General features: G+C 31.4%; 4 protein-coding genes and 1 pseudogene across 4 annotated transcripts; all 5 read right to left on the bottom strand.

Moving 5' to 3' along the window:
• Positions 1 to 852: 852 nt before the first annotated feature.
• On the bottom strand, positions 853 to 2,761 carry LOC111040573 (zinc finger BED domain-containing protein 5-like). Its single transcript, XM_022324506.1, has 2 exons — positions 2,223 to 2,761; positions 853 to 2,128 (listed from the first exon to the last, which is right to left on the bottom strand). The coding sequence occupies exons 1-2, from the start codon at positions 2,726 to 2,728 to the stop codon at positions 853 to 855; spliced, it is 1,782 nt and encodes a 593-aa protein (XP_022180198.1). The 5' UTR covers positions 2,729 to 2,761.
• Positions 2,762 to 5,377: 2,616 nt separating this feature from the next.
• LOC111040572 lies at positions 5,378 to 5,946 on the bottom strand. Its single transcript, XM_022324505.1, has one exon. It carries the CDS (start codon positions 5,876 to 5,878, stop codon positions 5,474 to 5,476), a length of 405 nt encoding a protein of 134 aa, XP_022180197.1. The 5' UTR covers positions 5,879 to 5,946; the 3' UTR covers positions 5,378 to 5,473.
• Positions 5,947 to 6,061: 115 nt separating this feature from the next.
• LOC111040571 lies at positions 6,062 to 6,996 on the bottom strand (annotated as a pseudogene).
• A 9,409-nt stretch (positions 6,997 to 16,405) lies between these two features.
• LOC111040564 lies at positions 16,406 to 16,928 on the bottom strand. Its single transcript, XM_022324498.1, has one exon. It carries the CDS (start codon positions 16,838 to 16,840, stop codon positions 16,406 to 16,408), a length of 435 nt encoding a protein of 144 aa, XP_022180190.1. The 5' UTR covers positions 16,841 to 16,928.
• Positions 16,929 to 19,089: 2,161 nt separating this feature from the next.
• On the bottom strand, positions 19,090 to 21,686 carry LOC111040563 (zinc finger MYM-type protein 1-like). The gene is made up of 4 exons (XM_022324497.1): positions 21,648 to 21,686; positions 21,182 to 21,435; positions 20,001 to 21,124; positions 19,090 to 19,928 (listed from the first exon to the last, which is right to left on the bottom strand). Exons 1-4 carry the CDS (start codon positions 21,684 to 21,686, stop codon positions 19,090 to 19,092), a joined length of 2,256 nt encoding a protein of 751 aa, XP_022180189.1.
• Between the last annotated feature and the right edge of the window lie 5,012 nt (positions 21,687 to 26,698).

The following is a 26,698-nucleotide window of genomic DNA, read 5'->3' as shown; positions in this document are numbered from 1 at the left end:
TGAAATAATATGATAATTGCTTTTGATAATTGAAAAAACAAGTTGTTTTAAACTAATTGTTTCTTTGATTAAATATCGAATAAGATAATGAAATAACATGATGGTTGCTTTTGATAATTGATTTAACCCTACAATTTACTCAAATAATAAATTATTTAAAAAAACAAGTTGTTTTAAACTAATTGTTTCTTAAAATGGGTATTTATAATTAATGTAGGTGCCACATATAACCTATAGTTAAAATTACGTATTTTTTATTTTAGATTCAAAACAAGAAAAACTAGTGAGTATCAAATAGTAAATGGTATACCTATTAAAATGTTCCATAGATTAAATAATTATATATTTATGTGGTTCAATAATATGTGAATACTTAATTTTCTTTTAACTGAACTGTTCATATATACATAAATATGTTAGTTGCTTAAGTAGTGTACAACCATTGCCAAAAAATTGTATTCATTGGGTTAAACAAAGGTTCCTCTTAAAGAGAAGGAAGTCCATTCACTGGATGGTTTTTCTCTCACCTTACTCATGTTTCAAATTGCTGTAGCTCATATTTATATTATGCCTTTGGCCTTTGGGTATAGATTGTATATTTTATTACCTAACCTACTATTGTACTTATGTGCAGTAATGCCTAATATTATAGACTAACACAGTGGTTCTCAATATTTTTAGGACCGCGACCCAAATTTTTTTCCAAAAATCTATCGCGACCCCCATAATTTTACATTTACAGAATCAAAAAAGTATTTTCAAAAATACATTTTTTTATTATTTATTTACTACTTTAAAATAATAATAATTATTATAATAATATACTTATAATAATAATATGACACTTATTAATTAATAATTAGGCGTATGAGATGAATGAGCTTGTTTCCTGCTACTTTTGATAACAGCACCAACTTCGACATCAATTTTAGCTACTTTCAAACGCAAGGAGTGCGATAGTTGGAGCTTGTTTCTGTGTTTGTTTTTGATGCCCACCATGGCCGAAAATCCAACTTCACACAAGTATGATGATGAGAAATGTAGTAATACCTTTAAAGCTTCAGTTGAAAGAGTTGGACATTTCTGTTGAGCTGATAGCCAAAACTCAATCAAATTATTTCGGTTAAATTTAAGTTTTAATGATTTATCTTCAGATATATCAATGAGTTCTTCGTCAGTTTTTGTTGATATCCCTGTTAATATAGCGTCCTGAAACGGATTCACAACCCATTTATTTTTTTGACATTTTTCCATTTCTTCAAGGAAGTAAAAGTTAAAGTTATCTTTCAATGAAATTAAATGCAAAGTGATTTGGCTAATTATGTCAACAGGAACTTTTATATTATTTTCGGTTATGAAAGTTTGAAATGTTTCAAAACAATCATAATTTTGTTTTTCAATGTTTTTTTGCCATAAAATAAGTTTTTTCATAAAACCTCTAATTTTTTCATGGACCGCAAATATATCGGCTCCTTCTGTGCCTTGTAAATATAAATTTAGTTCGTTCAATTTCGCAAATATGTCGGCTAAATACGTTAGCTTCAAAATAAAATCTTCATTGTGCAACGATTTTACCAAATCAGTTTTTTCTTTAAGAAACAGTGCAACTTCTTCGCGGAGTTCTACAAGTCTTGTTAATACTTTTCCTCTTGATAGCCAACGTACTTCAGTATGCAAAAGAATAGATTTGTGAGAATTTCCCATCTCTTCACACAACTTTTCAAATAATCGTGATTGCAGTTGCCTTGTTTTGATGAAATTGACTATTTTCACAGAAGTGTTCAATACAATTTTCAAGTTATCTGGCAGATTTTTTGATACTAAAACTTCCCTGTGAATTTTGCAGTGAGTCCATGATGCATTCGGACTAACTTCAAGCATTCGAGTTATAACACTACTATTTTTACCACACATAGCTCTAGCACCGTCGGTACATAATCCAACACATTTTAACCAATCAAGACCTTTTTTATTGATATAAGTATTGAGTGTATTGAATATTTCCTCACTAGTACCTCGAATAATTGGTTCACAAAATAACATATCTTCATGAGGTCCGTTGTTCCATATATAACGTATGAATACTAGCAGCTGACATAAACCTTGGACATCAGTAGACTCATCTAATTGTAGTGAGAAAAATCTACTTTTACTGGCTCTTTCAATTAACCCTTAACCGATTTTCTGTCCATTGAGACATGTCATTAATTCTACGTGTAACTGTATCATTTGATAGTGGTATATTTTCGACGTCTTTTGAGAACTTGTCACCAAACATTACTTCAACTGTATCTTTTATTGCTGGCAATACTAAATTCTCTCCGATAGTATGTGGTTTGCCAGCTTTTGCGATTCGTAAACTTATCAGGTACGAAACGTGCATAGCTTTTTCATTGGCCTTGGTGAACTTTGTAATTTTTGTTTTGGACGTGTTTAGTTCTTTCAACTTTGTTTCGAAATAAGAGAGTGGTTGATCTATGAGATCAGGATGCTTAGTCTCAATATGCCGACGTAATTTATTCGGACTCATACTCTCGTTTGCAAGTACTTCAAAACAAATTACACACTGTGGTCGTTGTTCATCATTATCTTCTTTCCAAGAAAAACCAATTTTTAGGTACTCTGAATCATACTTTCTTGTTTTTTTTTTACGTTTTAAAACCGAAGTTGAAGGTTCGTTTTCATTAGTTTCAATTTTTCGCTTATTTACCAACCATTTGTCCATCATACAATTTTTGTAAATAAATAATTGTCTCAGAAATAGAGCTTTAATCACACCAAGCAATCGATCGCACTAAAACGAACGCACGCGGTACAACACACTCATACACGTGCACGACACATTAACTAAAATTACAAGCGGGTGATGATACAGCGTAACAACTAACGACGCCGTAACGACTAACTGAAATTTTACAGACAACTATATAGTTGCCGAGTACCGACTTTATCGTCATATTTTATCGAAATATTTTTGCGATAACGACGTACCAAAAATACCCATCATAATAATTCCCGCAATAATATTCTTATATTACTTTATACTTCTATTATAGTTCTATAGTCTATACATAAATTTCTTACAATTTGTATAATTAAAAAAATTTCTCGCGACCCCCCAGAGGGTCGCGACCCACAGTTTGAGAAACGCTGCTCTAGAGGATTGGACTTCAGTGGAGATACGGGGTTTGAAAGATACAAAGATAATTCATCATTTGCAAATGAAGATGATTTTTTCTTTTTTTGGCCGTGAGCTAACATTTTATGGTGAGCCCAAAAATCATAACTTTCTTCATTTTCTAAAGAAGTGGTAACCTCCCCTTCCGATTCACTGGATGATATATCTGGCTTCGATAGTCTTCTAAGTTCTGCCATCGCACTTGAATAAGCGACTGGATCGCTAAAATGAAGATTTTTAAATCTTGGATCCAAAATCGTGGCAATGGCGATCGGTTTAACTTGCTCAATCAGTCCCACATCAAATCTTGGCTGGATTTGGGCCAGTTGTTTTAGTAGGCCGCTAATCATGGGAATTACTTTTGAAATGGTTATGTAATTTTCCCCAGAGGATTCTTTTGTGACAAACTCCAATGGTTGTAGTAACTCAAGCAGTTGTCGAAGGATATTCATTTCTATGGCAGTCGGCATACTAGGCGCAGTTATATCGTTTAGTAGAATTGGGCTTAGAAAAGACAACATTTCTAAAAATCTTGGAATCATGAAAAAATCGAATTCTATCGTGTTGCAACGTATAAAATTAATTTTTTGAATATTCCTTCAGGAACTCCAGCTTCAGCCTGTTTTTTTCTCAATTGGTCGCTGTTTATGACACTATTTTTCACCCATTTTACAATATCTCTAACTTTTGATATGATAGGTTTTATATTTTGATGACCAACTGTATGCGTTGCTACTAAATTAATGGCATGAGCAAAACATGGGGTATGTCTGCTCTTACCAAATGTTTTACTAACGGCAGCAACTACATTTGCACCATTGTCCGTTACAACAGTAACAATTTTACTGTTATCAATTTTCCAGTCTGAAAGAATTTTTTGAATAATGTCACTTAAATATTGTGCAGTGTGTCTTTCTTTCAGTTCTGCAACCGCCAAACAATGTGATTTGAGAGAAATATCTTTAAGGTAGTGTACTGTCACACCAAGGAAACTTTTAAGATTAGTGTAAATGTGTAGCCGTCGCGCAAAAAACATTCAAAACTAAGAAGACAAAAGTTCCACGAACAATAAATATTCCGAAAAAAGGCGGTGTGCTACCACTCATACTGATTTTCGCCGGGTTGTCAATAAATTAGATAAAATCGAACATTTACTTGAAGAAAATCATAAATCAAATTCAAGAAGAACAAGTAGAAGCGATACAATTGACATGTATACAAATAACTGAGCATAATATGACAAGAGGTGAAGTATCATTACAATTAATCAAAGAAAGTACAGAAGTGTTGAAAAACATAATACCAGCTATTCTGAGTCGTCTAAATACTATTGAAACTCATTATAAAGACAAGCCATAATGTCTTCAGCCATCTTGGACATGCAATGTGTACTTGGTGTCAACAATAAATACATGATTAAAGAAATGTCTATAGTAAACACAGAAACATGGGCGACCCAGCACTGGATTTTTAAACATTCAAACTCGATGCAGGACAATAAGAGTCGTAAAACCAACAAGTGGTTGGAACGTAATTACCATCAACTAGCTATAGAATACGGTGATATCGAGTATGAAGAACTCGGTATAATATTGAATTCATTAAAGTTTGGTTGCATTTACGTCAAAGGCGAACAGAAAAAACAAGTTCTTATGGAGTATATACCACACGTCACACTCATCAACATCGAAGATTTGGGCTGCCCTCGTTTGGATCAAATATGTGATGATGAAACTCTACCTTGTTGTATTTTCCATATGGAATTTAATCCTAAACAATGTACATTTTATAAAGTATTTGCTATAAGAAAATGGTTTGTAAATAATTCTTAAATATATAACAATAAACATATTTATATTTTAACATTGTTTTTTTAATTTTTATGGCATCATAATATATGTGAAAACATAATATACAAGGTTATAGATTACAATAATACAAATTATTCAAGTGATATTTAAAATATTTACAATACAATATATATATAATATATATACAAGGTTATAGATTACATATACAAATTATTCAAGTGATATTTAAAATGCACATGGTATTTACAAAATATATTAATCTATCTCAAGTATATAACATGGTAATAAAAATATATAACAAATTATATTCAGATATTTAAAATTAATCAGTCATGTGCCGAAGAAGGTCTCTCATAAAGTCTCTGTCAAAATCTGTCCATTCACGTCCCCCAGCTTCTACGTCAAAATCAGATTCAGTCCAATCATCTTCCCTATAAAATTAAAAATATTATAAGTATAAAAATTTAAGAAATTGTTTTTAATCTTACTTAGTGGAGTAATGTCCATGAGCTAAAGTATGCACTATGTCTTCCATGATAACCCTCTTGTCATCAAAACTGTTGTATGTCAATTTGTTCATTTTTATAGTATTAAGTTGGTGTTTGAATGATCGAATGGAGAAATTTTGATGGTAGAAATCCAAGTCAGTGTCACCGAATAAACACTTTTTATGATTTTCAAATGTCATGTGATTTTTAATAACATGACCTCGGATGCCTTTCGCTTTGATTTTTTCTTCGTCATCCAAAATGTATGCATAGGACTTTGCTCGAAGGGCTATAAATTCTCTTATAATGCACCCATCTGTTTCATCAGAAAATAGCCCGGGAATCTTTTTTCTCTCTGCAATGTAGCACGGATGGTCCTGGGGTAGATTTGACGTGTCCATTCGATCGAGCAAGTTAGCATTATTCACCAGATCATTGTAAAAATCATCGGTCTGAATGTAGTATACCAGTGAATCTACGATAACTATATTATTAATGATATATCACTATTTTTTTTTTTTTTTAATTTATTAATTTACCGGTGTCAGTGTACATCAGCTCAATTTTATCGCCATAGTGTTTTTTCATCACGTTTTAGTGATAATCGTACATCAAGGTCTTTGAAATATCTAGCATAGCAAAACCTGTAATCGATTGAAATATTAAAATCTAACAATATGCAATTTAAAGTGAATATTTACCAATATAAATAGGTTTACAAAAATTAATGATTTTATTTTCTAACGTAACCGCATGTACGTTTTCGTTGTATGTAGTACAGTGTTTAAAGGTTGTTTTGTTGATAAGTTGTTGTAGTCGCTGTTCACTAGACACCAGTTCAATGTTAATTCTTTTTCTTACGCTTTCCATCGTCTTTCCTAGACAAATGAAATTAATATAACGAGGATTAGTTATGATTTATATTAACAAACCAAAAATAGCATTGTTCATCAGCTTAAAGAAATCCTTCTCAAAGTCGTTTTTTGCCTCCTTACGCAACTCTGTATTGAGATTGATGTATTCAGCCAGCCAAGCTGACTGATTAAATTGAACTACTCTATGCACATTGCACCTATAGTAAAATTAATATGTTAAAATCGGTAAAGATGTAAAAAAAAAAAAAATACTTTTTCGACTTACATAATTTTTTTTCGATTCTGGTGTTGCCATGAGTTTCTTTACTTTAGAACCTGATGGAACACTGTTATGAGGTAGGAAGGGTAAGGCATTATGTTTATCATGTAGTTCGACCGGTTACTTGACGTTAACTTCATATATTCGACCGATAGGAGATGTTTCGTTTAAATCACTTAGACCATCTAGCGAAGGCTTGACCCACTTAAAACCACCATATGGCATGTACTGTGACATCGCCCATCCGTAGAGATTATTATCTAAAATATAATTTTAATAATACCAAAAAAAATATATATATATTTATACTTACAATCTTGATACATCCATGATTTTTCTTTATCTACGTTATAATCAGGTGTTTTTTCGTGGTTTGCCTTAGCGTATCTCATACTAGCTTGAATCAATACACCTCTGATTCCTATCAGAATAAGTAATCAAATTTTATAGTAAAAATAATCGCGAAATATTTACCTTCCTCGAACATTAACAACATATCATTCTCGGAGAGTAGCTCAAGCTTCATTGATGTGTATTTTAACATACAATCAAAGCTGAAGCCTGGCGCTGTGTAGTAAAATGCAGGGTCCAGTTGATATGTAGTTAAACACAGATCCCTAAAATTTTCAAAAACGTCTGTCAGTAATAAAACATCAATCTTTAAATACAAGTCCTACGCATCATACGCCGGCCGCTGAAAGCATGGCCATGGCATGTATAGATGCGGTTGAGGATGGGTGGGTACCCCCCCCTGTCGTCGTAGTAGTAGTCGTCGGAAATATATTGTAAATATATTTCGAGCAAGTACCTAGCCACGAATTTCCCCGCCATAGCACACATATGTATATATGCAAATAAAACTTTTACATATACATATATACAAATGAACACAATAATTGTTATTTAATGTAATTGTAATTGTAATTTTTAATCAGTATGTCCGAAAGCAACGGTGGTATAACGTGGTTCGGTAGTGATTTTACAGGACCGGGAAATAAAGTTGCCGATAAAAATAATAAGTTTAACGCTATAAATTTACCACAAACAGTTCAAGATTGGATTACATTAGAACACGACGTAGAATATCATAATTTATCTGCACAAAAAGAAATAAATATCGACGACGTAAGAAAATCAGATTTTAAAGCAATAGCTAACAGTAATAATCGCTGGACTAACGATAAATACTTTGGTGACTTAGCTACTCAAGTCGGATTAGTATTAAAACGTACATTCGAAGACAGCATACATACAAATATATATCCGCAACCGGTCGAGGGCCTAAAGGAAATTGATTGGTTTACGAAAAAACTTTCTAGAAAAAAAGGTACGTAATAATGCCACACCGATGGCAAGGTCCTCCTCCACCTGATAGATTAAATTGGAATTCTTTAAATTCTAGTCAAAAAAAATATGCTATAAAACAATATAATATCGGTAGATCAAGACGTAATTTGCCTTTATATATTTTAGGTGGAGGAGTTGACACATCGCAAGAAGTCGAGGATACCATTTCAGAAACAGATACTAGTATTACGAGTCCACCTTTTGAAAATTTGGACGATCCGTATACAAGTGACGAATTCGATTCAAGTAATATGAGTAATGTTTCCTCAAGTACCAGAAGAACGGGCGATGATAGTGGGGCAGGTCCGTCGAAGAAATCCAAACCGAATCCGTCATTACCTGGCACGGGGGATGGTTCAGCTATGGACGCAGATACTGGGAATCCTAGTCTTGAAAACGCTGTTATACCTCGGCCGATCAATAACGAAGGAGGATGTAAATTGGTATTTAGAAAAAATCATACTTTTATATCCTACGGACTGGCCTGGGTTCCTATCAAACACTCTAACAATGGCAATTGCGTTTTTGGAACAACTTCTTTAATGTCCATACCAGTAGACAAACCGTATTTTTATTTAAATCATTCCGAATTTAATATGCTACCTAGAGGATCGTATATAAAAAATGTAAAATGTACAATAGTTATGCGTAATCCACGTACTGCTTTCGAAACAAACGCATCGACAACAACGTTAGCCACATTAAATCAAAATAAATTTGCTTGTATAGCCAGTACATTAAACAAATATACGCGTGGTGTTAATAAAAAAATTATATTTTCGTCTCAAAAGTCGGGAATGATACCAACAAATGTCGAAACTATTACGGAGGATTTTCATAAAGAAATATCTAAGTATATGTATGGATCTGATTCAAAAACGCCTAATACAGATATTATGCCGGCATCATATTGTAATATGCCATTATTTTATAATAATTATTATTGTATGGTTGCAAATAAAGCATTAAAGAATACTGTTGGATGGCCAAAAATTAATGAGTTTATTACTAAAATGGACGCAAGTAATGCCATAGGGAAAACGATTTTTTCGTATAATTATTCACCAAAAATATCGTATTTAACGTCACCTTGGAACAATAAATACGCTGGAATTTTCAATAACGATTCACCTACATTGCAATCCTTTGGAATAGCAAGTATGACGTCCGGAGAAGTTAATCGGGTTACAATTTTAAACGCTGAAAAAAATACAGAAAAACATCAAAGTGTCGAAATGACACAATTGAATACTGCTAATTTTCAACGTATATTTCATAATAAAAATCGCATGTATCAGCCAATTGAAATGTCACAATATGTACAGCGAGGTATAAATAAAAGTCAAGGAGATGGCCTACAACCTAGTTTACATATAGGTATATACCCTGTACATAAAATGACAACTACGTCGAATACTGTTGTACCTCAAGATTATACTGACGTCGAATGTACATGGGACATATCTACTGAAATGGAAATTGGATTCGGGTTTCCAAATCATTTTACTCAGTTCGACGAACCTCATGTTTTACCAGAAAATACACTATACACCTTTAATACTACGGACGATTATTATTATCATGAATCATTGTCTAGTTTTGATAATCGCTTTATTACACCAATTAATGCAACAGCAACGACGGCGGCGACCGGCCGTCGATAGTTTTTTTTTAATTATGTAACTATATACTTTTTTTTATGTACCTAATAAATATTTGGTAAATAATTAACTTTTGTGTAATGTAATAATAATATAATGTTTTTATTTATAATAAACATGGTAATAAAAAGTGTTTGTTCATTTATATATCATATAACAAATATATATATAATAGATATCAAATTACAAGGTACAATATGTAAAAAAAAAAAAGATAAACATTCAATTACACTATTAAACTAATAACCCCAATTAAAAAAAAAATATATATTATACGACAACAATATTATCGGACACAATTCCCCAAGTTACTAATAATTTAAAAAAAAACAATGGATTTATTTTCTTCTTATAATGTTTTAAAAACGGAGCAGATTGCCACCTATACGTACGTAGACGGTCGGCAAACAATTTATCATTACTTATGTATAAATAATTATTTGTTAATAAAATGATAGGTGGGCCTTGAAGCGGTTGATCATTTTTATATTTTACGTGCACACGAGTTGTATCACCACCCAATAATTCTTTCATTTTTTCAATATGATGAGTTTCGTAATTAGGTTCATTCCAAATAACAATTCTTTTTCCTGCACCGTCAGCCCATGTAAAATTATTATTTTTATTCGCGGTACCGAACATACCATAATTTTAAAAAAAAGAAGCTACTGCATCAAAAAAAAAGTTTTTACCCGCTGACGGTTCGCTATATATGCACAATGAATTTAATTTTGGAATTTTTTTATCGATTATATTATAAAGTACTGTTAAAAATGATTTAATTTCGTTTTCGTCATTGTTAAATTGATAAAATAATAATTTATTCGCTATTTCTATTGATTTTTCTACATCGTAGTATAAATTATTCGTCATTCGTGCATAAGCATTAAAATATGGTTTTACGCCGGATGTATGATAATAAGTATTAAAGTCGAATATATCCCAGTCCCGAATAGTTGTACACCAATTACGTAATGTTACTTTAACTTTTTTATCGTTTTCGTCTAATCTATTTAGGGCCGGGTTTTGATAAAATTCTTTTATATTTATAAATGCGTCGGGTGGACAGGTCGGATAATATTTTAATAAGTCACTTAAATTTACTGGAAATTGTTCGTACTGGTGCACTCCGTTTTGCGATTTGGTTGCGACGACACGTCCGCCAATATGCCCCCGGCTACCCGCATTGCCTCTGCGTAATGCGGACTTCTTTCCGAAAATGTACCCAGCGCCCTCGTCGAGGCATGTTTCCACCAATCTTTCTTTTGAACATACTGTATTTTGTTCTTGCTATAAAAATAATATTCATTAAAATACATTTAAAATAAATAAATAAAAAATATTAACTTACGGAAAGATTTCTAATTTCACTACATAGTCTTTCATCGGCACCTGGGATGTGCACTTCTTTTGCGTTGTGCCCGTTTGTACAAAAATATCCAATAATGTTGGCCCAGTCATCACTTGTGAGGTCGCACGCAAAAATGCGTCTTCGAAAGAGTTTGCGTCTATAGCTTCGGAAATCTGAATTTCGCTGGAGCCAGGCGCAACGGCAAGCGTTGTTTGCCTGCTTACAGGCGTGGGCGACATGGATGTGATCGTCATGTTCGCTGACAATGACGAATGTGACGATGCTGAACTTGAGGTATTTAGCGATGTTTTCAACGATTCAAAGATTTCCATCGCATCTAGGTGGCACAATGACATCTGAGACGTACACGACGTTTCCTTCCCAATTGTAATCACTGAGGAGATCGGCAGCTCCTCGTATGTAGTTTTTATTGACTGTCGTAAGTTCGTCAACATTTCGGAGAACATCGGCTTCATTTCTTTGTAGTCGGACGTTATCATCTCTTGCATTGCTATCGCCATGTCCGGTAAAGAGAATATCCATCTCTTCGGGTGTAGCCTATAAAAATTAAAATATTTATTTTTAAATTTATTTTAATTTTTATTTTAATTTATACATACGTTACATGCGGCCGGCGTATGATGCGGTTGAGGATGGGTGGGTACCCCCCCTGTCGTCGTAGTAGTAGTCTTCGGAAATATATTGTAAATATATTTCGAGCAAGTACCTAGCCACGAATTTCCCCGCCATAGCACACATACATATTATATATTAATTACAAAGTGTAAAGGTTAGCAGATTGCCTATATACATCGCCGTGTTATATATATAACATATATATATGATATATATAGTTAATTACGTAATATAGGTGTTTAAATTATTCAAATTAAACAAAAAACAATAGATATCATATTATGTGTACATAGAATAATGATTACCTTACATAAAGCATATTATAAATACTCTATGGAATTTGTCATTACTTTATTAGTTCTACAAAAGTCTAACTACGACGACGTGCTTAATAATTTTTTTTTGTCTCGTATTTTCGCGATTAACTAGTTGTTAATTTTCTTTACAAATTAATAATGCAACATAATAGCGATTTTGAATCCGGTTGCTTTGTAGAAGAATTGGAATGCTCGCAAATGTTCAAACCAACCACTGCAATAGTAGATTTTTTAGAACAAACCGAAAAAGCACTGTCGGAACAGAAAGCATCCTCGACTCCGACAGCGAAGGTGGGTATAAAGAGGAACATGGCACAATCACAACAAAATTTGGAACTCCGTTGTACGAAGAAACAGAAAACGAATACAGCTGCAGCAGTCCAAGAAGATACACAGAAAAAGAATTCGGTGACAGCGACGACAACGAATCAGGACAAGAGGGATCGCCGCTTGAAAGAGATTATGGCCCTTCCTTTCATTCGTTTGCTCAATTGGACGAAAATGAATCTAGGGAAAAATCTCCGGGATTCGGCGATTTTTTTCGAGTTAATGAAAACGATTTACAACCTGACGGAGGAGACAGACACTCCACTCATGTACCCGATGAATATAATAATTTTGATGGTGGGAACATTTTCAACAACGGACCTGCATGTAACGTATGTATAAATTAAAATAAAAATTAAAATAAATTTAAAAATAAATATTTTAATTTTTATAGGCTACACCCGAAGAGATGGATATTCTCTTTACCGGACATGGCGATAGCAATGCAAGAGATGATAACGTCCGACTACAAAGAAATGAAGCCGATGTTCTCCGAAATGTTGACGAACTTACGACAGTCAATAAAAACTACATACGAGGAGCTGCCGATCTCCTCAGTGATTACAATTGGGAAGGAAACGTCGTGTACGTCTCAGATGTCATTGTGCCACCTAGATGCGATGGAAATCTTTGAATCGTTGAAAACATCGCTAAATACCTCAAGTTCAGCATCGTCACATTCGTCATTGTCAGCGAACATGACGATCACTTCCATGTCGCCCACGCCTGTAAGCAGGCAAACAACGCTTGCCGTTGCGCCTGGCTCCAGCGAAATTCAGATTTCCGAAGCTATAGACGCAAACTCTTTCGAAGACGCATTTTTGCGTGCGACCTCACAAGTGATGACTGGGCCAACATTATTGGATATTTTTGTACAAACGGGCACAACGCAAAAGAAGTGCACATCCCAGGTGCCGATGAAAGACTATGTAGTGAAATTAGAAATCTTTCCGTAAGTTAATATTTTTTATTTATTTATTTTAAATGTATTTTAATGAATATTATTTTTATAGCAAGAACAAAATACAGTATGTTCAAAAGAAAGATTGGTGGAAACATGCCTCGACGAGGGCGCTGGGTACATTTTCGGAAAGAAGTCCGCATTACGCAGAGGCAATGCGGGTAGCCGGGGGCATATTGGCGGACGTGTCGTCGCAACCAAATCGCAAAACGGAGTGCACCAGTACGAACAATTTCCAGTAAATTTAAGTGACTTATTAAAATATTATCCGACCTGTCCACCCGACGCATTTATAAATATAAAAGAATTTTATCAAAACCCGGCCCTAAATAGATTAGACGAAAACGATAAAAAAGTTAAAGTAACATTACGTAATTGGTGTACAACTATTCGGGACTGGGATATATTCGACTTTAATACTTATTATCATACATCCGGCGTAAAACCATATTTTAATGCTTATGCACGAATGACGAATAATTTATACTACGATGTAGAAAAATCAATAGAAATAGCGAATAAATTATTATTTTATCAATTTAACAATGACGAAAACGAAATTAAATCATTTTTAACAGTACTTTATAATATAATCGATAAAAAAATTCCAAAATTAAATTCATTGTGCATATATAGCGAACCGTCAGCGGGTAAAAACTTTTTTTTTGATGCAGTAGCTTCTTTTTTTTAAAATTATGGTATGTTCGGTACCGCGAATAAAAATAATAATTTTACATGGGCTGACGGTGCAGGAAAAAGAATTGTTATTTGGAATGAACCTAATTACGAAACTCATCATATTGAAAAAATGAAAGAATTATTGGGTGGTGATACAACTCGTGTGCACGTAAAATATAAAAATGATCAACCGCTTCAAGGCCCACCTATCATTTTATTAACAAATAATTATTTATTCATAAGTAATGATAAATTGTTTGCCGACCGTCTACGTACGTATAGGTGGCAATCTGCTCCGTTTTTAAAACATTATAAGAAGAAAATAAATCCATTGTTTTTTTTTAAATTATTAGTAACTTGGGGAATTGTGTCCGATAATATTGTTGTCGTATAATATATATTTTTTTTTTAATTGGGGTTATTAGTTTAATAGTGTAATTGAATGTTTATCTTTTTTTTTTTTACATATTGTACCTTGTAATTTGATATCTATTATATATATATTTGTTATATGATATATAAATGAACAAACACTTTTTATTACCATGTTTATTATAAATAAAAACATTATATTATTATTACATTACACAAAAGTTAATTATTTACCAAATATTTATTAGGTACATAAAAAAAAGTATATAGTTACATAATTAAAAAAAAACTATCGACGGCCGGTCGCCGCCGTCGTTGCTGTTGCATTAATTGGTGTAATAAAGCGATTATCAAAACTAGACAATGATTCATGATAATAATAATCGTCCGTAGTATTAAAGGTGTATAGTGTATTTTCTGGTAAAACATGAGGTTCGTCGAACTGAGTAAAATGATTTGGAAACCCGAATCCAATTTCCATTTCAGTAGATATGTCCCATGTACATTCGACGTCAGTATAATCTTGAGGTACAACAGTATTCGACGTAGTTGTCATTTTATGTACAGGGTATATACCTATATGTAAACTAGGTTGTAGGCCATCTCCTTGACTTTTATTTATACCTCGCTGTACATATTGTGACATTTCAATTGGCTGATACATGCGATTTTTATTATGAAATATACGTTGAAAATTAGCAGTATTCAATTGTGTCATTTCGACACTTTGATGTTTTTCTGTATTTTTTTCAGCGTTTAAAATTGTAACCCGATTAACTTCTCCGGACGTCATACTTGCAATTCCAAAGGATTGCAATGTAGGTGAATCGTTATTGAAAATTCCAGCGTATTTATTGTTCCAAGGTGACGTTAAATACGATATTTTTGGTGAATAATTATACGAAAAAATCGTTTTCCCTATGGCGTCTTCGTTTTCAATATTTGACTCTGTGAGTGTACTGTAGAAATCTTTTTTCTCCGGTAAACATGATTCTTCTAACCTGTTCCACCCATCCGTATACTCATACGGGTACACCCCTTTACGGGTAACAAAATGCATATCTTCAGATTTAAAAACTTTAGAAATTTCTCTGAATTTTTCGAAACCAGGAGTAATTAAATTTGAGGCCAGAGTCGACAAGCTTGAAGCCAGAAATCTGAATGTGTCAATGAATCGTATTGAAAAATTGTTGCTTACATGCTTTAAAAATGATATATATTTTTCTTCGGTATTTGGAATGACTGAAATTGTCTTAGTGTCATATCCCAGCTCGGTTACGATGAAATGAGCATCGTAATTGGATAAATTATGTAAAAAGCATGGTACAAAATTAGGCGTTTGAAGCTTGAGGTTACAAGTATTACATAATGTTTGACGGAATTGTCCGGATAAGTGGCAGTGATCTGCTACTTTATGGTTTTCCACAGAAAACCTATTTTTACATAAATTACATGCTTTACATAATTCATGTGTGCGTCGCTGTTCCGGTGTCATTATGATTGGTGTATTGGTTTTGAGCAGTTTGTCTATTTTTTCTGCAATTTCAACAATACTTAATACAAAATGTTTCGCTACCTCCTGATTATGTTCACTACCACGGAAAATAACTGGTGTTGTAGGTATCCCAAACGTTTCAAGCAGTTCAATTGGCACGTCGTCTTTAGCTTTTACAACGAAATCGTAACTCATTGGGGAATGTTTTTGAAAAGCCAATGTATTCTCGCCTTTGCTTTCTTCACATACATAATGTGACCCGCTATCATCCGTCACCAACAGCAAGTCGAAATGGTTTGGTTTCTCGGTATCTGCAATGCGTAATGGGTATACCTCATACGTCGGGTACTTTCGTGGTGGTTGTAATTTTTTTGTCCAGTCCGTACACATTAACAGATACGTTTTGATTATTTTTTTCAAATTTAGTTATATCAGATAGCTGTGTTGGGTATGAGATACCTTCAAAATTATATTTTCCTTCGTGTTGTGTATAGTTTTTACCAACACGACATACAGGTTGCTCTGTCACATGCCTCGCAAGAATCGCCCACTTAAAACACTGTTGGTCCACGTTTTGGGGATTTATTGTGGCTCGTTTTCTGTCTATAAATGCTGGCAACGATATATACGATGAACCGCACATTTTTTTTTATTTATAAACTGCCAATAATAATCCGTCTATAGTTTGTAACGTGAACCCACTCCCTCTACTTGTATAAGTCTCCTCTTCCATCAATAATTTTGTAAAAGATTTCCCAAGAATTGTTGATATATCCGACTCTCTAAACAATTCAACAGCAGATGTTTTGAAAGCACGATTTTCTGAGGAATTTTCTACATGTGGACGATTGTAGGTCGCCTCGAGTTTTAAATTAAATTTTATCGGCCCTTCCTGAACGCGTGTTTTCAATAATTTTTTCAGCTCAGGCTCGAGAAAGTGGAGAAATTCTTGATAGTTCTGTACATTATCGGTATTTTTGGCATAGTGCCAAACTATTTTCCTATTTTTTGAGGATGAAATCTCAACGAAACCGGGGGATTGCACTAGGCTCATGCGTGCCTTCTTATTTCTAGACGCTGACATAGTGTTTGCGGTGGAAATACGTTTACCATTAATGTCTATAGTTATATAACCATCTTTTAAAATAAAAAAAATGTAATTAAAATTAATAAGTGCAGAGAGAGAGATAGAGTTTCTTATCTAAAATAGCTGATAAATAAGACTAACCTGTAATAGTATCTGCCAAGTCTTGAGCTTTTTCAAAATCGTCCATTGCATTCATACAAATGTCATCATCATCAGAGCAAAAGTCTGCAAAATCTCTTGGAGCGGGTATAGGATTGAGTACGTTAATCATACCTTCGAAAAATATAAATTAAAATAAAATAAAATAAATAAGATTGTGAAAAAAAATAAAAATACATACCATGAATATTCTTCATATGTTTTTTGAGGTTAGTTTTGAAGCTGAATGTAGATGGACAAATAGTACATTTAAATCGTATGCCGTTATGTTTTTTTTCATGAACTCTCAAATTGTCCTTACGCGTGAACGTTGAAGAACACTGTTCGCATTTAAACATGATTATAATGTATAAAAATTAAACACTTGGAAAACACAGAGTGGAAAATAATGGTAAAAATAAACACTGAAAAAATACGTATCAGTAGAAAGCGAAATTCGTGTGCACGGGTATGGGTGTCGAAAATAGACTGATTCTAAAAACGCGGAGGGACTTATATTTATAAAAATATATTCCATTATCAATACATTTAATAATACCTGCCTAGGTGTTCATCGTTTAACGTAACATCGTTGGCGACACTTGAAGCTATTAGGCAAATCGTACGAATTTCCAAGTAGTCATTTATTTGAATACGGTACGGCGTCGAATGTGCTTAATTGATCAATCCCTAATGTCTCATCTTATTGTCAAAAGTGTGTTTAATTGGTTCAGTGTGTGAATACGGATAATATACCCACTTAATGTCTCTTATTGTCAATACGTCTATCAATATAAATGGTTTTGCAGTGTGTAGTATTTTTAATTGAATAAGGATACCTATTGTCTCTTAATGTCTAAAGTGTCTTTCAATATAAATGTTAGAATATTTCCGTATTTCCGTTAGAATTTTATGAATCTTGTACTGATGTGACGTTGTCTATAGATGAACCACTTTGTACTGCATTATTTACCTGAGTTCCCGCATTCATGATGATGTTCTCGATAGTTTAGTCCAAAGTTAGTTTGGTCTATAGTTTCCCCTAAAACAGTATCTACCTCTCCCAAAGTTACGAAGACGTTTTGTATCGATTCGGTATTATGTTCTATTAGTACGCCAGTTCTAATGAATATAGTATCGGTACTGATATCTCCGATCAAACGCTCGGAGTTTGGATTTTCTGGATTCAAGAATCGTATCGGTAAACTTACACGAGGAGTAGGATAGGGGGGAGTTACTGGATTATCTGACTCGTTATCGGAATTTGGGGTTGATCTTCCTGATAAGTTTTCCCCCTTCCCACTCATAAACTACTTAACTATTTGATTTATGTTTAACGGTTGTTAATTTATATTTATATGTATATATGCGTGCGTACACATGCAACTACACACCAATGCCATCGTTAACTACAATATTTATATTAATACAAGACTACAGATTTCAGGCTTCGAATTATACAGAAAAAAAATAAAAAAGTAATTGTTACTTAGTACGGAGTGTGTACTTAACACGTTCAATGTCACGTAAAATACAATTTCCCCAGACGCCGTTGTCGACACGTAGTCGACAAATTAGTTATTGACTTAAATGTCTCATAACTTTTGCTATAGTTGTTTGATTGTATTGAATTTTTCTTCTGGCCATTTGTGATTACATTACTAATTGAATGGTGTATTTGGTTTTATATTTGGTCTAAAAATACATATGTTATTTCAAATTTTCCTGAAATGTAGAGACGGAGCTCCTTTTATTTGTATAATACTAACAACTAACATATTATATTGCATGCATATCCAGGCGCGGTTCTAGGACTAAATTTTCGTATGGGCAACAGTAGATTTAAAATTAGGTTTTAACTGCAAATAATATTTCTTATTTCCTCCCCCTTCCCTACAATTTTTTTTTAATAAAATTATAGTATTATTATTATAGTGTATAGCTTAAAATATTCATATTAATTATAATAGATAGGTAATAAAGGTTTTAAATATAAAAATAATAGAGTAATCCATAGTTTTGAAATAATTATGTATAGTTATGTTTATTTAAATTTAACTGTCAAAAAAGTTCAGACTGTTCAAACTTATTTTAAGAAAAATAGTAAGCTAAATTTGAAATTGTATTCTTCTGTTTTTCATGCTTGCAAACACTTCAAGGACAGCAGTTGGATCTTTTAATAATTTATCTGAGTTTTCAAAATCAATTGATAAAAGTGTAAGGCTACTTAATCGTGAACTCTTCATAGTCGATCTTAAATATGTCTTAACACGGCGCATGGTGGAAAAACTGCGTTCTGCACTAGCTGAAGACACAGGAATGGCCATAACCAATTCAATTATTTTTTTTACATGGTCAAAAGTCTCACCGTAGTTGCTTATTTGTTGATGTAGGTCAGATAATGTTAAATTATCCAAAAATAAAGATTTTCCAATCAGACACTGGTTCTTCAATACTTCTATAAAGTCATTAGTTGTATATGGTTGATACATATTACCTAATTTAACTAACAAATCTGAATTTAGAAATTCACTTGATTTGGGGTCACTTGCATGGATATAATTCAATATTTCATTGTTTTGGGTAAATCTATAAATCATTTCATTATTCATATTATCTAAAATCTGGAAAAAGACTCTTTTAAATTCATTTTCTGTATCTTTAGAGGACATGTTTTGTTTTTCTTTTCTACTAGTACTAGCACCAAGTGTTGAATAAGTTAAATAGTTATCCAGTGTTGATGAAATTCTTAGTTCTCTTGTTGGACGTAGTGTATCGTTAGGTTCAATATTCGAAGTCTGAAATACACTTACTGCTTCATTGTAAATATTGATGAATATTTTTTCTGACCTTAAATTGATCAATTGTTCCATAGTGGATTTGATCAATTTTGCACAACGGCTATAGTCAAGTGTTGTTGTCTGTAAGTTTAATGATAGAATATTTACTAAAGACAAAATATAATCCAAACAAAAAAGTAACACAATAGTTTTTAAAGAATTCATTTGAATTAGTAAACCCTTAGCTTCAGCAGCTTCCTTAGATTTTGAACTTTCAGTGCACTCTTTTAATGCTGTTAATACTAATGTAAAGTTGTTTTTAAAGTAACGAATACTTTTAAATTTTGATACCCAACGTGTGTCACAGTGCATGGGGACTTTCGACCCAGTTTTATCAAAAAATACTTGATACCTTAGTGTTGATGATGACTGAAATGCATAAACTGCTTCCAAGAGACCTATAGTATCATGTACTTCTTCTACCTTTCTTGAAACGTCAACTAAAACTAAATTCAATTTATGTGCATGGCAATGTATATATGGACACAAATTTCCTGACATATCTTTAATTTTTTTTTGAACTCCGTTGAACTGACCAGACATAACTGATGCTCCATCATAAGACTGACTTACACAGTTACTCAAATCTAGTCCAAAATTATTCAAAAATAATTTAATATTACAGCTTAGGGCATTAGCATTTAATTCTTTGAGTTCAACAAATCCTAAAAACCTTTCCTTTACCACTGAATTATGTACATACCGAATACAAATACTCATTTGCTCTAACTTTGCATCGTCTCTAGCTTCGTCAACAATTAAGCTGAATATTTTACTACCTTCTTGTACTTCTTTTAAAATAGACTGAGCAATCACTGTTGAAGCTGCACTTATCATATCATTCTGAATTATTTTACTAGTGTATTTTGCATTCTTTGGTAACGCTTCATAAGCTGAACAACATGTTTGACTTTCAATACATAATAGCTTTACAAGCTCTACAAAATTTCCTTTGTTTTCTGTTGCAATATCATTATTCACAATTTCAGAGATTTCAGTTGTTTCAGAATGTCCTCGCAAACCAATATCTTGCCTAGCACAATATATGGCACACCTTATTAAACTTTTTAACATTGTCCTATTTTTTGCAACTTCAACTCTTATTTGTGAGTCAATCATAGTTGTAACACTGCCTTGTATTTTAGAATTACACCACCCTTTATATTTAGCCAATGCTAATTTGTGTGTGTCACATTTATCATGTACTTTAGCCATACTGCCTATATGTTTCCAGTCTGAATAACCATGAATTGTTAGATTACCAGCATTAGGATTACAATGTTGACTTGGTGATAAAGAATGTCTACAATAATAACAAAAAATTTGATCAAATTATATTGAGTACTCAATCCATGGATACTGTTTATACCAAGTACTATTAAAGGACCGTTTACTTTTACTTATGGATTTGTAAGGATAAACAATATTTGGTTGTACAGGAGGTTGATCATAGTTTAAACTTAAGTCTAATATTTTTAAAGGTTTTACCAATTGTCTGGTCGGTTCTGGGTTAAAAGCAATACTACTATTTACACTGGTGTTTTCACTAGCTGTAGATTCATTTGTATGGATTGATGGAGATTTTGGTTTGTCTCCTTCAATTGTTTTTTCGGCCTTATGTTTGGAAAAATTATTTAAAAATCTCTTCATTATATTAAATTAATAGAAACAACGAAAATGCACAATGAGAAAAAAACAATACAATAGTCATATTATATCTACACAATATGTAATAATTTGTTATCACGTTATGCTTTTATGAAGATAGCTACCGTTCCGAACGTCTGGTGTCGTTCTCTCCCGCCAATTATGAACTAAGATAGTACTATCAACGCTAAAACAGCTGCAAGCTCTAGCAGCGACATTATCACATAGATAATATATTAGTAAGTTCGTCATCAATGTAATGATTATAATATAATTGTAAACTATCATTATAATTTATCAAATAATGAAATATCTTATTTTTGTATAAAAATAACATTTTTTAAATAATGGGCACCAGAAATTTTGGTATGGGCAGCTGCCCACCCTGCCCATACGCTAGAACCGCCACTGTGCATATCGTCGTCTAATTAAGTAATAAATATTATTTTACATCTTTAGTTAAACATATTATTTATAAATTATAAGAAAATGTTTGTATAGGTTCTACATCTAAAATTATATTACGTAAAATCGACATAGGTAGTTAAAAAATATAAAGTTTTTTATTTTGTAATGACCAATCATGAAAGTGATATGTTACCAAAGTAATCACATAAAAAAACTGTTGTAGAAAATATGATTATGATTAAGATTTTCCAAAATTGGTTTTAACAGGTAACTAATTACCGGAGTTGCCCGATTGCGGCCCGAATACAGGTAGTCGTATTTTATCCCAAATATAAATATCCCGATTGGGGCCAGTCCAGACATACATTGGTTCACAAAATAGCTTATAATTAATAAAATTAAGCATTTTGTATCAGAAATATTTGTATATGCAACTCAAATACAATGTCTTGTTTATGATTATTATCATAAATATATGAATTTGGATCATTAAAATTTCTTTATTCAATCTTTTAACAAAACTTTTACAATTTTTATTGGTACAACGAAATTTTTCTATTTCATTTGCTAGTAACTTATGAAATCGAAATTTATATTATGTATAAATTTATAATGTGTTCCACCACTTAACATTTTATTTGATTTTTTTTATCTTTAATTTACTGGAAATTACCATGCCGAATATTGGTGATCGTGAGAATCGTGAATACATTAGTTATATTATATTTATGTCAAAAAACGTATCGAAAGCAATCGGGATATTTATTTAGTTTTGATAACCACTGTATAGGTAGTTTTCTAGCAATTGGAATAGGTGAAAAGGTAAAAAGTTTGGGCCGCAATCAGGCGACACCCCTAATTACCAACAAACCTTATCAACGGTTTTTAAACGATTAACGGTTGTCATAATATTTGGGATATATCTAAAGAAACGATTACCGGTTAAAACTGGGCTAAAATGCACTTAGGGTAGGTACACATAAATAATAATAATATAGATAGTAATAAAACTATCATATTCACACTTAAAAAGGTCCAGAGAAACATTATATTAGGTACTATAATTGTATTGTAACTATAAATGTAAATGAAAAATCATAAATTTATCTCAACTAATTATTTAAATAAACATGCATAAAGTAAAAACAAATCAAATTTCTTATTAAAAATTAAGTATTACCTAAATAACTTATTTATGTCAAACGAAATGTAAACGAAAAATATAAAATCAGTTTTGGCTAATAAAAGAATCACCTGTATGGCTTTACCGCTTAATTATTTTTAATAATATGTGCATATTATTGTAATTTAAAATAATTCTATACTCACCTCCTCTAAAACGGTTAAAGAAAAAGTAATGTACCTTTTATTTAAAATTGCGGTCTCGTGGAATTCCGAATTAATCAATGGTTGGGTTGTTACGGTTTTTAAAACCTGTTAATCTCAACTGAATAGGGATTAAAAACCACGGATCTATTAAACATAGAATATGTTAACAAATTTAGCATGGGAAATAATTCATATTGTGTTCTAAATTCATTTCTAAGTGCGTATTATAGCAACGAGTGTATAATAACAAGGTGTTTTATTTATATTTATAAAAATAATTTTCAGTTTAAGTGTCCCAGAAGTGATGTCCGATAATCACATTAAAAACTGTAATTATTGTACATGCACAAAATAACCATCTGATTAACTTCAAAGAAATATGTTTCCAGCGAACTTCCAGGGGCCATTATTTACCGCGTACTATAGCGGCGGCAGCAGCTCACTGGATAATTGGTCCGTTCAGGTGCGTTTATAGATCCATCTAATTAAACGGCCAACTGCAAATTGCACCCATAGTTAATGTGTAGTAAACACAAGCCTGGGAAAGATAATTATAATTTTTAATTGAGTTTAATTGAGTATATATAAAACATTTTTAAAAGTTGAATGTTAAAAAAAATAAATAAAAAACTATTAAATCGTTTTTCTGAACAATACTCAAAATAAACACCCGTCTACGCTTCCTTAGACAAATCCTGCATTCAAAGTCGAAACTTACTCTTCACACAAAACTTAATCTCTATAAGCTCTTCTTAAAACCAATATGGACTTATGGTATTCAGATTTGGGGGTGTGCAAAAAAATCAAACTTGAATAAAATCCAAATATCCCAAAATAAAATTGTACGCCTAATCACTAATGCTCCATTCTGCGTAACAAATCAAACATTACACCCGAACCTAAAAATGAAAACAATCGCATAAACTGCTACAAACTACTACACCCGATATCACAACTCTTTATTATTTATTTGTTTATAAATCAACGTTATTTGGATTGGATTAAAAGTAACTTGTTATTAATTAAGTTTCCATCAATAAAAATCAGTTGAGCTAAAAATTAAGTTACTGTAAATATTAAGTTTAAAAAAAGTTATATTAAAATGAACTTGACTCGTTCATGCCCAGGCTTGGACTAAAACTACTAATACAATAAACTGTGGCCGGAACTTTTGAATTTTTAAAATGGGTATTGTAAATTTCTTTTATAGTAGGTATCTTACTATAATCTTGTTAAGCTTACTTCTACCTGATGCATTTTAAATACTTTAAAAATACTTTTTCTATGTATCTTATACCAGAATACTATATGTATTTTCTCTTCACTGTTGTATTACAAAGACCAATATTTTTATTCGGTATTTTACTATTTTAAAAATTGTTTTGAAAATAATATTTTATAATGCTTCTAAAAATGCACAATCATCTAACACACAGAAGACACAATACATTTATATCTACCTAAGTGAAAAGGTTTAACTTGACCTGATTAAAATATACTAGACATCTGAAATGTTTGAACCGATTAAAGAATGTATTTATTAAATATTTTATTCAATTATTCATTAATAATTTTAAGTAAACTTTTCTGATAAACATACAAATATTTAAATATATAAAAAATGTATTTTTAAATTATTTCGAATGTCTTTAAATCATAGGTACCTATATTTCTACTTACATTCGCACACTTCACATACACAAATATTTTTGGAACGCAGTATTCGACTACATATTTCAAATAAACAAAAAATTTCAAATAAAAATGACATTGAGCATTTAAATAAAATTCTAAATATATTTGAAAAAGATTCTTAACAATACTATATCAAAATGACATTGAATTCATCGATATATATTTTAAATACTACATATACATTTATTGGTTTAGACAATTTATTAATGCCAGCTGATCTGTTCAAGGTACTTTTAAGAAAAGCTTTTATACATAGTTATAATTTTATGGATAAAATAATAGAGTAACAATAAAAAAGTTACATAAAAATTAATAGTATTAACAAATCTTTTAAATTTTAAAAGACAAAATCTGTAAAAAAATAAATGTCAACAAATAGCAAAAATTGTTAAGCAATAAAATAAAAATTATATTACGAGGGCTGGATTCAATGGGATCTGCAGGGAGGAATGCAGTTACAATTGAAGACCTGGGGGCAACAAAAGGACATCTCCAATAAACTAAATTTTTCAGGACGAACAAATAACTATTTTAAAATTAAAATTATAACTTTAAAATTTAACAAAAATCATATTTTGATTTAAATTTAATTATTATAATAGAGACCAATACTTAAATGATGAAAATAAAATTTTAAAATAGTCAAAACCAAAAAATAAAACTTAGGAGATGTCTGGTTGTTGCATCGTAATATAATTTACAAAGTTATATTTTGATAAATATGTAATATTTTTATTATTATAAAATTTTTCTTCTAGGTATATTGTTTAACTTAATTTAATATATTTTAGAATGTGTGTGTTTTCCCAAATAAAAATAATTTATTATTATTATTTATATATAAATAAATAAAACTTTTTATCAGTGTACTTTTTTATGATAACACATAATATTTTTAAACAAAATATTGAAATAAAATAACTTATGACTTTATATAACAAACAATGAGCAATAAAATATGGTAAGTTCCACATCCACATATAAAAAACATGTTCATTTACTTAAAAACAAAATCAACAAAATATAAATGAAAGTAAAATCTTTTAAAGCATAATACCTAATACATAATAAATTATATTGAAATAAAATTTCATTAAACAAAATATTGAGATAAAATATGGTAAGTTCCACATCAACATATTACAAACAAGTTTATATAAAAACAAAATCAACAAAATATAAATGAAAGTAAAATCTTTTAAAACATAATAATACATTATTTTTAAATAAAATCTCAGTTTTAAACTTAATGACTATAGTAAAAAGTTATATAATAAATACTTTTTTTTATAAATATAACAAAATATTGAAAAAAAAACAAATGAAAGTCAAATCTTTAAAAACATAACTATACATTATTTTTAAATAAAATTTTAGTATTAAACTTAATATTCTTATTTTAATCAGTCTTCATCAATTAATGCTTCAGTATGTTCATCTTCATCTGATCTGAGATTTGAATAATACCATAAATATTCAGAAGGAACATACTTAGATGCAAGATCTCTCACATCTTTCAGTTTAGCTTCTTTAATACTCAATGGACCATTGTATAATAAAGAATCATTTGTTGGTAGGCTCAATGTAGTTTTAGGTTTTTGAAGTATAAAATGATCTTTGGCAGTAGAATGTACAGATACACTTGAATATAACCCATGTTGTGTGTATTCTATAAAACGGTAAGTTAGAATAGAAAAACTTATTTTGCTCCTATTATTGACAGTTTTTTTAAACAAAGCTTTGGTATGTTGGGAGTAATTCAATATCATATTTTGTTCAACATCAATTACTTTAAATT

This window comes from Myzus persicae, unplaced genomic scaffold (genome assembly GCF_001856785.1).
Source record: "Myzus persicae strain clone G006 unplaced genomic scaffold, MPER_G0061.0, whole genome shotgun sequence".
NCBI lineage: Eukaryota > Metazoa > Arthropoda > Insecta > Hemiptera > Aphididae > Myzus > Myzus persicae.
This window is presented reverse-complemented; position numbering and strand designations above follow the sequence as displayed.

Bases quoted from the DNA above. Each gene is read 5' to 3' on its own strand.
- LOC111040572 (XM_022324505.1), bottom strand. From the start codon at position 5,878: ATGGACACGTCAAATCTACCCCAGGACCATCCGTGCTACATTGCAGAG.
- LOC111040564 (XM_022324498.1), bottom strand. From the start codon at position 16,840: ATGTCAGCGTCTAGAAATAAGAAGGCACGCATGAGCCTAGTGCAATCC.
- LOC111040573 (XM_022324506.1), bottom strand. From the start codon at position 2,728: ATGATGGACAAATGGTTGGTAAATAAGCGAAAAATTGAAACTAATGAA. The intron at 2,129-2,222 runs AGTTACACGTAG...TTTCTCACTACA, and splicing joins ATACCACTATCAAATGATAC to ATTAGATGAGTCTACTGATG.
- LOC111040563 (XM_022324497.1), bottom strand. From the start codon at position 21,686: ATGTCGCTGCTAGAGCTTGCAGCTGTTTTAGCGTTGATA. The intron at 21,125-21,181 runs GTATCCATGGAT...TTATTATTGTAG, and splicing joins AATAGTACTTGGTATAAACA to ACATTCTTTATCACCAAGTC. The intron at 19,929-20,000 runs GTTTACTAATTC...TTTTGTCTTTAG, and splicing joins GGAAGCTGCTGAAGCTAAGG to TAAATATTCTATCATTAAAC.